The sequence below is a fragment of the Heloderma suspectum genome, chromosome 1 (genome assembly GCF_057233095.1).
Source record: "Heloderma suspectum isolate Gila_16-S chromosome 1, 16-S_ref, whole genome shotgun sequence".
NCBI classification, from domain to species: Eukaryota; Metazoa; Chordata; class Lepidosauria; order Squamata; family Helodermatidae; genus Heloderma; species Heloderma suspectum.
The window spans coordinates 181,823,315-181,837,583 of NC_139458.1; the positions used below are offsets into that span (position 1 = coordinate 181,823,315).

Genomic DNA, 14,269 nt, shown 5'->3' on the forward strand with positions numbered 1-14,269 from the left:
CCAATAAAAAACGCAACTGGTCAATTAAAGAATGCCTCCTGGAACAGTGCTGTTTTCAGGAGGCACTGGAAACAACACAGTGTTGGTGCCTGCCTGACCTCCATAGGCAGGGAATTCCAAGGAAAGGGGCCACCATGCTGAAGGCTCTTCTCCTGGTGGACTCCAGTCGGGCCATAGGTCCATGTGGAACCACCAGGAGCAAGCCCTCTGATGATCTCAGTGACCGGGCAGGTTGATAAGGGAGAAGGCACTCTCTCAGATATCCTAGTCCCAAGTTGTTTAGGGCTATGTACACTAGTACTAAACCCTTAAACCTGGCCCGGTAGTGAATAGGCAGCCAGTGCACTTCCCTCAGCAAAGGAGTTACATGCTGGAAAAGGGCAGCTCCCGACAACAGCTGAGCTGCTACATTCTGCACTAGTTCCAGCTTCCGGACTAGCCTTAAGGGCAGCCCCACACAGAGCGCATTGCAGTAATCCAGTCTTGAGCGTACTAATGCCTGTACCACAGTGGTCAAGCTAACCCTATCCAGGAGAGGACATAGCTGGTGAACCAGGCAAAGCTGGTAAAAGGCACTCTGAACTGCTATGGGCACTTGGGCTTCCAGCGACAATGATGGATCTAGGAGTACCCCCAAACTATGGACCTGATCTTTCGAAGGGAGTGCAACCCCATCCAGAACAGGCAATGAGCCTATCTCCCGTACTTGAGAACCGCTCACCCACAGGGCTTCTGTCTTGCCAGTATAATGATAGTACCAAGCGATATTCAGCTGTATATCTCTGCAAAAATCCCCATTAGAAACAGGGCATAGGTTTTTCCAGTTAACATTGGAAACATAGTGAAAAAAAAAATTCCCACTTGGGCATGTCAAAGTGGATGTGCAGCCAGTAGCTGATGTGGGTAATGTTTGCTTGGGGGTGGGGGTGGTGGGAAGGCACTCTTGGTTTCCTATTTATTTATTTATTTATTTATTTATTTCTATCCCATCTTTTCAGCTGGCAGGGAAGAGACACTATTGCTTTCAGTTCTTTTCTTCTTTTTTTGTCTTTATTTCAAAATCAAGTTAACAAAATAAAACAAACAAAAAAAACATACCTAATAATAAATCAAGATCACTAAAGGAACAAGGAATTCACTCATTATAATTCTTAGTCTATAACCAATCTGCTTTATTTTTTATTTTTTTATATCTATCTATCTATCTATCATCTATCTATCTATCTCGCCTTTTCTCCAAGGAGCTCCAGGCAGTTTACCACCACTTCCCCCATTTTATCCTCACAACAATCCTGTGTGGTAGGTTAGGCCAAGAGATAGTCACCCAGTGAACTTCATGCCTGACTGAGAATTTGAATCTGGGTTTCCCTAGTCCTAGTCTGAAACACTAACCCAGGGGGGCAGAACCTGTCAGCCCCAGGGCCAGGTTCCACTTCAGAGAAGCTCTTGGGGCTGCATTCCAGTGGTGGGCAAGCCAAAGGCAAAAGGCCAAAATACCAACAACAACAAAATACCAGCGTATTTTTGCTTAAAGCCCTTGCTACCAGTGAATAAGTCTTAGGAGAGGCATTTGATCCTTTGAAAATGGGGAAACAACTGCACCAAAGTCAGGAAAACACTGAACAATCCATGGTTGGGGGAAAGGGCCTGCTCTTCTGGGGAACCCCAGAAAACTGGACTGGGAACCCAGGTGGGCTAGATTTGGCCCCCAGGGCTGAGGTGCTGGACCCCTGCACTAATCACTACACCACACTGGCTCTAGAATGAGAAGAGGGCAAGAAGAATACTTCTTTTGCCAAGACAGAATGACCGAAACAAAGGGTTTAGTACAGTCTGTTAGTTATTATTTTCCCCTGAACTTGATCAAGGGGAGTTCCCCTTAAGTTCCATCGATCAGGGGAGGGAGGGAGGAGAAATGGCTCAAGAGCCACCCCATACCCACTTTAACCCTCCAGACATTACAAAATGACGGTTATATTAGCAACAATCAATAAATATTTGTACAACTACAACAGAGTCCTATGTTCAAATATTTGCAGGGATAATTAATTGGAGGAAAAAAAAACAATAATTAGGCTCAGCTCCCAGATGTCTACCCTTTGTATAGCTTGCCCTCTACAAATCTGACCACTTAACATTACTTCACATAGCATTTATTTGGGTGGGTGGGTGTTATCCCAGATAAAAATATGGGTTCATTTTTCCTCATAGTGGGCTGAAAATTCAAAAGGTTTATATGTGACCCTCTTTACTTTGAGTTTCTCCTGAAAAAACAAGGGAGAGTTTACCAGATGCATCTCGCATGACGATAAACGTATTTGATTTTGGCTAATAGTCATATCAATGTTCCTAGTTATAACCAGCAATTTTCCCCAGCCTGGATTTGTTTTCCTGCACACTTAGCAGGATTTGTTTCAAAGTCCATTTGAAGAGAAAGAAAGTTTCAGAGGGCAGAACAACATTGCAAGAGACTACCAGCTTTCACTTGACTTCTTGAGATTCAGCAGGAAAAACATCGTCTGTGTCTTTAATACGTCCAGTGTTCCAGATAAGGCAGCTTTTCACATCATGGTACTAGAGTAGTAAAGAAGAAAAATGCACCTGCTGAATATATCCTTTCACACAACTATTAAAAGCGAAAGGTGCCCCACCCGAGACGGAATTTGGCAACTCTGCTAGGCACTGGACTGTGTTTGCTGTCATTTCTGCTGCACACCAGCACACAGATTTGTAAGTGAGTCAGCAAAGAAGAAGTCCATCACTCGTCTCAAATTGAGGCTGCAATCTTATGAACAATTCCTTGAAAATAAGCCCTATTGACCTCCAGCAGGACATACTTCCAAGTAAACATGCATAAGACTGGGAAAGATTTGAAGGAGGAAAAAGCCATGAAGTTCCTTGAAATGGACACCTTCTTTTGAATTATTGTACAGCCGGTTAGCTATAGTGCAACTATAGCGGGGGGGGGGGGGTGTTAATATGTCATCAGTAAGGTTTATTTGTAAGTATAACAAACTAATTACGGAATCTCATCCTGAAGTGTTTAGAACTGGGAGAAAGTAAAGTATAATCACTTGCATTTGTGCAAAATTAACAGTAAAACGTTTGCAAGCAACAAGGCACTTCCTAAAACAAGACAATGAATCTACCTTATCTGCAGAAATGTCTATATAGACACCAGTGTGGTATATTGTAACTCGCTAGATTTTTTTGTTCATATTATTGTTGTTACAGTTCTAGGCCTCCCAACTCTAAAATAATTGGAAATCAACAAAGAAGCATCATGCTTGTAATTATCTGAACAGAAGAAAGTAGCAAAAAAAAAAGAGACAGAATTCAAATTGCTCCAATTTAGGAAGTGTCATTGTTTTAATAGAATGGTTGGCTGGGATGTTTTTAGTTCACAGATTAAAGCCACAGTTTGGCCCCTGAAAGAAAAGAACACAGATAAAAAAAACACTAACAGTGACACTGTGTGCACCAGCCTGCCATTCAACGTATTTCACCTTGACCAAATTTCAGCACACACCCTTTACTGTATCCCACAAAAGCGAGAGTCAAATCTCTTGCTTATAGTGCTGAAATCCTATTCGGCCTACAGACAACCTCATTAAAATGAACAGAGAATGGGCAACAGCAGCACACGCTGGTCTGGGGTCAGCATGGGCTTGCATGGCCAAGAATGGGGAAAGCATGCAAGGAAATAGAAGCCTGACCAAGGTTTACCCTGGGAATTAAGATACAAAACAGTTCAAACACCAATGGATCAATCATTTCCTCAGACCTACGGACATGGAATGGATATCAGTTTGCACAAAAAGGGCAGTATCCAATTTGACACTACTGCTAAGGTAAACGCCACTGTGCACGTGCAAACATCCTCTAGCACAACAGCAATAGCATTTGCTGGCATAGATAATAGATTCATAGGGTTGGAAAGGGGCCTACAAGGCCATTGGGTCCAACCCCCTGCTCAGTGCAGGAAGCCCGATTCCCAGGCGGTCTCCCATCCAAGTACTAACCAGGGCTGACCCTGCTTAGCTTCCGAGATCAGGCGCATCCAGGCCTTTAGAGCATGGCAGACTTTCCGGGGAAACCCGTCACACCAGCAAACACCATTGCACTAGAGGTGGCTTACGCTAGCGTAACATATGTTAGTGGTAGTATCAAATTGGATACTGCCTAAACAGTCCTCAGTTCTTTAGATACTTGTGTGCCACCACCTCCATAAAGCCATACCATGCACTTCTTTCTGTCACAATGAAGGCACACAGAAAGGGTCTAAGTAAGAAACTAATGACCCAATCCAGCCCTTCCCTATGCATGTCATCAGGGGTATGCAGCTCTCTGTGCACAGAACAGCTTCTGACTAGGGAGGGGAACTCCCACACTTGAAGCACCAAATATACAACTGGGAAGAAAATATTGTCTTGAGAGACTAGACTAGATCATCCCCCATTATATTCTAAGGCATATTAACATGGGAGACAGTGATGGAACAGGACTGGGGAGATGCCGGTTCAAATCTTCAGTCAGCCACAAAGCTTGGTGTGTGACCTTGGACCAGTAACACTCTCTCAATCTAATTTGGGAAAAGATTGCATGGCGCATCCACCAAGGAAGGTAGGATTAAAAAAAATACCAATAATGAAATGAATGAATGAAACACTTTAATAATCCGTGTTCCACCTTCAAGCTGAAAGGCCATTTGAAAAAGTATTACTTCAACATCGATGCATGTCACAGAAAGCGTTCCCCTTGTCATACCCCACACAAAGCATTCTACTAATTGTCATTACTGTACTATGACCCATTCAAGAAAAGTAGCTGAAACTACATAAAGCAACATTAAGTTGGGAAAGCCTAGCAAGCATGTGCCCAAAGCGGGATCATCTGCACTGATACATTCTAGGGCAGGTCCCCAAGAACTACTTCATCTCAGAGGTCCTTTTGAATTCTGCTGGTGGGATGGCCCTGTCTACTCAGGAAAACCCAAAACCAGCCAGATCTTTTAGAAGTTCCCTCCAAACGTGGTCAATACAAATAGCAAACACAAATACCACCCCACATCAGAATGCCTCCATCTGAAAGCAACGTAAATGACAAGTGCACCACACTCTATGGCTTTATACATAGAGATAATGAGCCAGTTAAATCCAAGCATTACGGCAGTAGAGGAATTTAACAGGACTGATGAAAGAGTAACAAAGGAAAAAGCAGGAGAAAGTTTACACAGTACATACTTTGCACATACCACCGCATGGCATATAATTAGCAACAGATCAAAGTAATGGGGTTAATGAAGCAAAGATCACAAGATGTTTCTTGTTCTTTCGTTTCTTCATTAGCTGTTTCAAATATAGATTTGCTTCAATAAGCTTCTATGTTCAGATCACTTACTCTGGAGTAGTCCCAGCGATGTTGATGGATTGATATCTATGCCAGAACCAATAGGCTTTTTAATGATGATGATGAAGGTTTAAATCTTCACAACTTTGCAGGCAATTATACACAAATAGTACTGTTTGTGAGAAAAAATATTTACTTGCTGATCGCTTTTTAAATACATTTTGTGGAATGTAATGTCAGTAATATTCCCAATATAATTCTCCTATTAAAGTGCTGCCTTCTTATTTTAAGCCCTCCCTCACCACCTTATGACTAAATAGTCCAATACAGAGGACTACACTTCCTTGCATTTGAACTACAGCATCATGCATTATGTTCTTTTCATAACAAGAATGCCTTTGAGGTCTATAAGGTTGGCATGTTTTCCCCTAGCCTCGCTCCTATGCCTTGAACAGCAGCCTGGCAGAGAAAGCAGGCAGGTTTCTTGGCATGGAAATAAAGCTTTCAGAAAAGCTTTACCTGCTAAATTTCTGTAGTGTTGGGCTGCATTTAAAGGTACAGAGCAGATAATTAGGTGAAAACCTTAACAGCCCAAACCTATTCATGCTTACTCAGAAGTCGCTCACACAGAGTTCAGTGGGATTACCTGGGAGTAAGCATTCACAGGACTGCAGTCTTTGCAAGTTAATGCTACAGTCCTATGCACACTTATTCACAAGCCTAATTGAATGCAATGGGCAAGTAAACACTGTACATCCCCAATCAAAATCTATAGCATCTATATAAAAACCTGTTTTTCTTGGCAGAGACTTACATGGAAGATGTACCTATATATAGTCAAATGTTTGTTTTTTATTTTTATTTATTGAATTTACTTGCCTTTCTCTTCTTTTTTTTTTAAAAGGACTAAAGTGCTAAAATACACCCCCCCCCTGCCTAGCTATTACGGGGTGTTGCTGTTGCTGTTTTCAGCCCACTCCGCACTTAAGCTACCTACCATAGGTGATATGCCAGAAGTAAATTTGTATTGACATTATGAGCCCAATGGATAACAAATCTAATTTTTATAACTCTCTATACGGAATGTGGTTTGCAAATGCCAAACAACAAGGAATTCAAAATAGGATCAATTCCTTTCCCTTCTTGGAAACAATCTTGTAAGTGTCTGAGTACTCGAGAACATGAAAGAATATCGTTGCTTTTCTGAGCTCTTTTGATATCTCTCTCTCTCTATGGTGGAGCCATTCATGAGTGATGGCAGAAATTTCTTTTGAAAATAAATGGCACCCCTTCAAGTGTGTTCAGATACATCCTGCCTGGACCTTCCTGGGTGCCTCAGTTATGACTTGAAAAGGATGCCTGATTTTTAAATTTGTTTTAGGTATCAAAATGTGGTGCCTTATATCAGCCTTCAAACCTTATTCTCGCAGCACTGACTTTATGAGTTTCTCCATGTCAACACGGGAAACAAAGTAATCAGACTGGGGAGAAGAGCTAATGGGAGTAAAGAGGAGAGGACTGGTTTGGCAATTGCTGCTGCACATCCCAAGGAACTAAGTTCACACTTTGCAACGGGCATATCGAAAAGGTTAATGTTACTGCACTTAACAGTTTCTTCATATCCATAAGCATAGCTGTCACCACATACTTGCACAGCAGCACTAATAACTTCACAAAAGTCAAAGCACTAGCATGAATTCCAGTGCATAAGAGTGCGTTACCTGTGCAGCCTACTCCTATGCATGTTTACTTAGAAAGAAGGCCCACTTCAGACAAGAATTGCAACCCAGCACTTCCTTCCTGCCTTTCAAGAGACCTAAGTATGCACGAACAGGCTGCCAACTTACACAGAAGAGAAATGTAATATAGTATATACAGTATATATATGGAACTGGATGCCACAATGCAATGCAAGCCAAAGAAAGAAACGTACAGGAATTAAAATACTGATTTTAAATCACAATGGAAACGTTTATCTTAGTTTCCTCAAAACAAAATACTCAGGTTCAAGTGTTAATGTGTAGCTGTCATGAGATTCGTTGGGTTGCAATCCTGGACAGAGTTAGGAAATTTCAATCCAGTTGACTGCAGTTATATTTAAGTAGACTGAACTGTGTAGAGAACTGCAACGTTCATCTTCTCCCACTGCCAATACGAACATCGCGTTTTACCACCAAAAAAAAAAAGACTTAAGATAGATCATCATACAAAGAAACACAACAGGAAAATTTAGGCATATTGTGGAGTGCCTAAAGAAAAATAATCCTGGCCTTGCAACATACACACCACTACAACCACATACACACCACTACAACCAACTAACGAAGTGGGGGAGAAACTAAATTGAGTTGTATAGATAAGCTGTTTCCAACACATATCGAAGACAAATCACAAGAAGAAGGGTCTAGTTAAATCTCTTATTTTGAAGGTAATATTCTTTTAAAACCAGAAGGAGGCAATGTCTTGTGCACACATACACACACATGTGAGTACATTTAAGTAACTCATACTCACAAGAATCCACACAAATGATTTTGCATGGCCAGCAATTAATTATTCTGCTGGGGGCGGGGGGAGTATTGATGTTGTTTTGTAATAATATTTCATGATATTGGATTCACATTGTACAATTACCTTTTGCACTGCATCTGAAAGCATGCAGTTAATTCACAGTTAACAGGGTGTATTAAGGTAATACGCCTCACATAATGTGCTCATATGACTTCCAAATGTTTAACAAAAAGAATAATTGATAAATGATAGTAACAAAGAGATTCTTTTTAAAGCACCGGTGGGGGTGGGGAACCTTACCTTCTCTAAAGAAAAATCACTACATTTTACTTCTGTTCTTCAAAAAAAAACAAAAACATTTCACTTTAACTAAAATTTAGCCTTGAGAAAAACATGCTGCCATGCAGCGTCTGACAGGAACCATGATTGACACCGCCAGAACAAAAAGGTGACTAGCATTGTTCCCGCAATACCTTGTTGTCAGGTGCCCGCATGGAGTTATGTTGATGCAGAGAAATCCGGTTTGCATTACAGCAGGATAGAGAGTTACTACAATTCTTCCTTTGGGCTGCACCATTCTGTTTTCATCCAGGATTTCTATTGATATTTCACTGGAAAGGCCAAATTCATTCTCTTTTAAGAGACTTCCACTGGTTAATCAACAGGTCTTTTACCTCTTTCCTACCATCTAGGAAACAGAGCGTACTCTCTGAGTCCCTGCTCCTACAAAAAGACCGACATGCCTCATTTTAAATTTGACCTTCCTGGAAGTTTAGGCTTCACAGTCATGGAAGAGCAGGATATTACATTCACAGAATAAAACACTTACTGTTCAGCAGACTGGCTATACTGAATTCAATTTTTACCCTTTTCCTGCATCACCGTTCTTTGAAGGGCAAAAGTTTAAAGAGTGAAAAACAAACTAGGCTGTTTGTGTATATCCAGAAGTACAATTAATGCTTGCAGTTAAAATGTATACACACACACACACGTGTGTGTATTTGTGCATGTGTTTCCCATGTATGCACTCTAAAACATATATTTAAAACACACATTTTATACCAAGCAAATTAGTCAAATGCTATATAGAAAAATGAACTGTTTTACGCCTGAAAAATACACTAGTGCTTACACCTACTTACTGAGATTATTTATAGGCTACAATCCTATACCCACCTACCCAAGGTAAGATCCATTGAATGTAAGTGGACTTACTTCTGAGTAAACATGTATAGCAATTCACTGCTAATCCGAATATTCCGGACTCTCCTCCCCCTCCCCCGCAACACTTAAAGTTCCCAGAAATGATCTTTCTCACAAGATACATCAATTTTCACTTTAAAAGACACCACTTTTAGCACCAAGGGTGGAATGCCCCCATAACACACAATCATGAGTTTAAACTTCAGAGCTTGGAAAAAAGAAAAAGATCTGCTACAAAATAAAAACTTTAGTCTGCTGTCCTAAAACACACTTACAAGCAAGTATACTCCACTGAAAACAGAGGGATTTACTTCTGTGTAAATATGCATAAGTTGCACTGTAAACTTATAGTTATTTGGTACCAAAAATAATTGGAAGCGGGGATAGGGGGGAAAACCTTTAATAAATCCACTCTGCTCTTTTTTTAAAAAGTGGGCCTACTACCTAGATGCAGCTTATTTCTATGCTCCTCCCAAGTCAAAAGAACTATGGTGATTTAATAGCAGCTGTAGATAAATCAATAGGTTCAAAGTTACTCTATTATTACTAACTTGCATCATTTTGCTTGGCTTGTGTTGTAAAAAAGAAAGGACATAAAACCGTAGGTAGTTCTGAAACGTTTATGATTTTTATGTCTTTGCCCATCAATGGTATTGGGGGAGCAGGGGCGAAGAAGAGGTAAACACACCAATGAAATAGTTTATCATGTTCATCGACAGCAAAAATGCTCTATTGCCTGACAAAATGCCCATATAACAATTCACTTCCATCAATAAATCATAATGAAATTCCAGTTAATTAAATAAACATTATGTCAATAAATCTATCACTTTATAAAAAGTTATATATAATGCAAAGTTTTGTTTTTATAAATGTATATATTAATTGAGGGCAAAGAGACAGATATTTCCCTTTAGTGGATCTAATAACACTAGATTAGACCAGCGGATTAAAAACACCACACAAGAGTTTCCTACATACAGCTATCATGCTGATTTTGTATCATTAAAATGGCTCCTAAACAAGAAGATTAGCTGATTAATTGATGATTAAGACTAGAGGAAGATCAGTCATTACATCCAAATACTTCTTGTATGCACACAAAGAGCTAATTGACAACCACACGCGCATCGGAATGATCATTTTCCGAAAGCAATATTTTAAAAGCACGTCTATAAATCACATGCCCCCACACCAGTCTTTCAGCATTTTCATGCACAATAAACAGTTGCATTTCTAAGTTCAAGTTCTGCTGTCTAAAAGTCTAGAAGGTGGCAGTGGGGAAACACCTTTAATCCATCATTATAAATAAATAGATAAGCTTACAAAACTGCAAGAGTGATCATGAAAAACAGCATCAGAGCACAAAGACAACCTCACTATTACTGTAAAATGCCTACAGAATATATTCTGGGGCAACATGCACTGGAAAATATTGGCAATCTAGTTTTCATGTTGAATGCATGCCATCAGGAAGGAGTTGGAAAAAAGTTCCTTGATGTATCCGATGTACTGATGGGGAGGGGGGTGGGATGAGTAAGGGTGCCATACTTTCTGTGCTTACTAGGTTCTCATGCAAAGTGGCTGAAGCCACTGCTTCCTGCCCAATAGTAAGTACCAACATGTATGCTAGGTAAGTGACACACATCCCACGCTTTCCCCAATACAGCTGGTTATTGTAGTATAATCTTTTTTGTTGAGGGTGGGGGGAAGAATGACAATCGGACACACAAGGTTTGCAATTACCGCTTGTTATAAAACATCACACAACAACACTTTACCACCATAATGCAATTCCTGTGTATCGCGCGAGATTCATCAGCAAATATAAGCACTCACTAGCACTCCTTCTACACTTTTGATTATAATCTGATCATAAGTAGCCACAAATGGCACTCATTTCTCAGTTACAACCGAGGCGGGAAACCCCTCAAAAAACTCTATTTCAAGGAACACTTCATTCTCATGTTAATAAAAACCTATCTAGCAAAGAAAACTGAGAACTCATCTGGAGAGTTCAGTAAAACTTTACCTACACTGTCATTTTGTAAAGGATGTTCTGCACAATGCTTAGTTATAAAAGGTATTTCTGACCTGAATTATCTGTTCCTCTGTATCTGGGCTATGATACTACTGCTTATAGTAAGAATTCACATGTAGTGCATTGCCAAAGAGATGCTATAAAGGGCGAAGATGTTCTTAATGGCTCTTCTGATGTGGCGCGAAGCAATGCCAATTCCTTGCCATAAATATTAACACTGAAAAAGGGTTTCCATGATAAGAGAGGTAATGACAAATACAACAGAATGCAGAAGATTGATCAGAGATTAAAAATATAGGATTCGCTCTTATAGTTGCAAGATATAGGATCTTGCAACCACCACTTGGAAAACAACTTTAAAATATGTGTTTTATTCCATCGAGTCTTCCAAATGGAATACATGCCTGAAGATGCAACATACGAAAGCACAGAAAAGGAAGTCTGAACTATGAACATTAAGCAACACACTCAATGTTTGAAGTTTTACCCTGAAAAAGCAAACTATAGGAGAGAATATCAGATTCATCCTTATGTTAAGCAACTCAAAATCACAACCATAAAGAGAATTTGCTCGTCTTGTCACTCCCAGAATGAGATTTAAAACACAGACAGAGCTATATTAGTCTAATTTACCACTGTTCCCCCTTCCAGATAGACAGATATACTCAAAGGGAAAGGAGCTAGTTTCAAAGCAGATTCCCCAACTCAGCCCTAACTTTTTCAGAGCATAACTGTGACAAGTGGCTGCTTGATAGATGTTCCCCTTGGTAAACGACTCATTCAAAAGAGACACAGTAGCTTTCATTTCCTGACCACAACACACTTTTAATTTGCACCAGCAGAACTGCTGGAGTGTGACTTGCTCCAACTCTCCAGCTTTTCAAGGGGGTTCTGCCTCTGACAGACCACATCACTGGGCAAAACAAAAACAATTACTCAGCTGCCGACAACAATCACTGCATTAGGCTTTGCTTTAATTCAGATGCAGAACTGATTATCTTTGTTATCTCTCTCATTTTCTCTTCTCCCCCCCCCCCGCCCCCAAAGACTGGGCTGGTTTCAAAATCATTCCACTAGCCAAGATATTCTACTAGGAAACTGAGAAGTAGGGATGGGGGTGGGAAGAAGAAGGCGGCGGCACACACTGGGCTGTGGGGGATAACGTATACACGTGCCATGCAATATACAAAGCAGTGTAGCCCAGCCATGATTACTGTATATTACTACTATTAGAAGGAGCATCACCATTATCATCACCATCATCCAGGGACTGCATTTAAACAGTGGCCACCATCCATCCCATCCAATTTCAGCCCTCAGCACACTATCCAATTCCCGATTTAAAATTTATAAATGTAATATCCTCATCACAAGCAGCAGGTCCAATCTGCTGTGAATATATATTACAGCTTTAACATCACAGAGGGAAATCTCCCATCTGGCAATCACATTCGCTCCAACAGCTTTGGGAAAGAAAAGGGGGGGGGGGAGAAAGCGGTGTCTTCCTGCTCTCCCCTCTCTTGGCCCTCCCCCTTAAAACATGTCTCAAGGCAAATTATGTGCATCTAAAAAAAACAGTTGCCGTATTAATCGCCTCAAAGTCAACACGTTCCAAATGCAAAAAAATAAATTAAAAAATGCAATCAGATAATCCTTCCTACTATAAAAGCAGCGCAGGGTTACTTTTGAGATATATGGGCACCTACAGCATGTACACATTGGGCAACTATTCTCAAGCTTTGCTTTGGATTCGGGTTTGCATTGTCGAAAGATCAGTGGCCACATACTTGAGCCATGGGCCCCTCATGCAGCACCACCACTGACAATGAGTTTTTGCTCTGCTCCTATTTGTTTCTACTACAGGCTATTAAAAGCGGGTCTATTCCCAATCCTGTCCCCTCTGCACAACTCCTAATTTTTGCATACATGTCTCTGTGCAGAAAACAAGTCTGTTGTTTCGTTCTCTAGGCTTCTGTACCTGGATTTGTGTACATGGCATTGGAAAGATATGTTGAAATTCTTCCTGCTCCATTTCATCAGACTTCCCCCTCCCCTCCCCCATTTTTAAAGGTAGAATGTGTCCTCTTACAGTAATTTTAAAAGTCTGTTTCAGCACCGGATCATTGTATTGTGCAATACAGCAATGACAAGCAGCCATATGGAAAAAAACGACAGAAAATATACAGGCCATTATTAAAAATGTAGGCTGCCAGGAGCAGGGGAGGGAGTGAAAATTGGTTATTGTATCCATATGAAGCATTTTATTCTCCTATCCTAAGCTAAAATCCCCACAAAAAGTAAAAGGGGAAAATATCAGCTGTAGCATAGAGGAACAAACAACTATTACTTTAAGATTAAAAAATGAAGCATTAGCCGTGTGTTTAGGCATAGATGTGTGCATGGTTTTTCCCCCTCCCCCTTTTACAGTCAGCGAGTTTACTAATTTACATACTATTTGAGTGTACACAGCACGCTGCTAGTAACATGCAACTTTAGGTTTACAACCGAGAACAAAACTACAATCAACGCAGAAATTAAAAACAAGATGATAATAGTGTACGCGCGCACACATAACATTGCTTATTTATAGAGCTGAAGCTTTACCATTAACATCAGGCATTAACATCTCTAACCATATCCACATGCAAAGTCCTCAGAGGTTTTCAGCATACTTCTTTAAAAATTATCATTTAGATGCAAAAAGAAGGAAGGAGGAAGTAGATCCCAAAACAAACATACCATAAACACTGGTGCTACTGATCATTTCTTGCGGGCAGCACAAAAAAAGCTGAATTGGATTTTTCTTCTTCTTCTCCTCCTCACAAGCAGGAATTCCAAAGGTTGCTTTTCATTAAAGCCACTTTTCCTCTCAGCTATCAAATGTCACTGCCTTGAAATGTGGTCCCTTTCGTCAGGTATTCATTTAACCTACATGCATATAATTAAGTGGGAAAGCAACATCAACAAAAAGGGGATCTCAGATCACAAGAGAAGAAAGAAAAGGGGGGGGGAGAGAGAGAGAGAGCACATGACCACGAATACAAGTCCATGTCAATTTCACTCACTCCCATTGAAACTAACAAGAGCTCCAGGGAGGATAGTAATAGGATCAGTGGATTGTATATACCATTAAATTATACATCTTTCTCTCCATTTCAAGGCAAC

At 40.4% G+C, this 14,269-nt stretch overlaps 1 protein-coding gene across 2 annotated transcripts in view; it reads right to left on the reverse strand.

Moving 5' to 3' along the window:
- Positions 1 to 14,269, reverse strand: part of FIGN (fidgetin, microtubule severing factor) — a 164,182-nt gene that overhangs the window by 148,654 nt on the left and 1,259 nt on the right. For both annotated transcript variants that reach the window (XM_084829681.1, XM_084829686.1), the window contains exon 2: positions 13,844 to 14,032. In XM_084829681.1, the coding sequence (XP_084685807.1) occupies positions 13,844 to 13,868 (25 nt within the window). In that variant the 5' untranslated portion in view covers positions 13,869 to 14,032. The remainder of the gene's footprint in view (positions 1 to 13,843; positions 14,033 to 14,269) is intronic.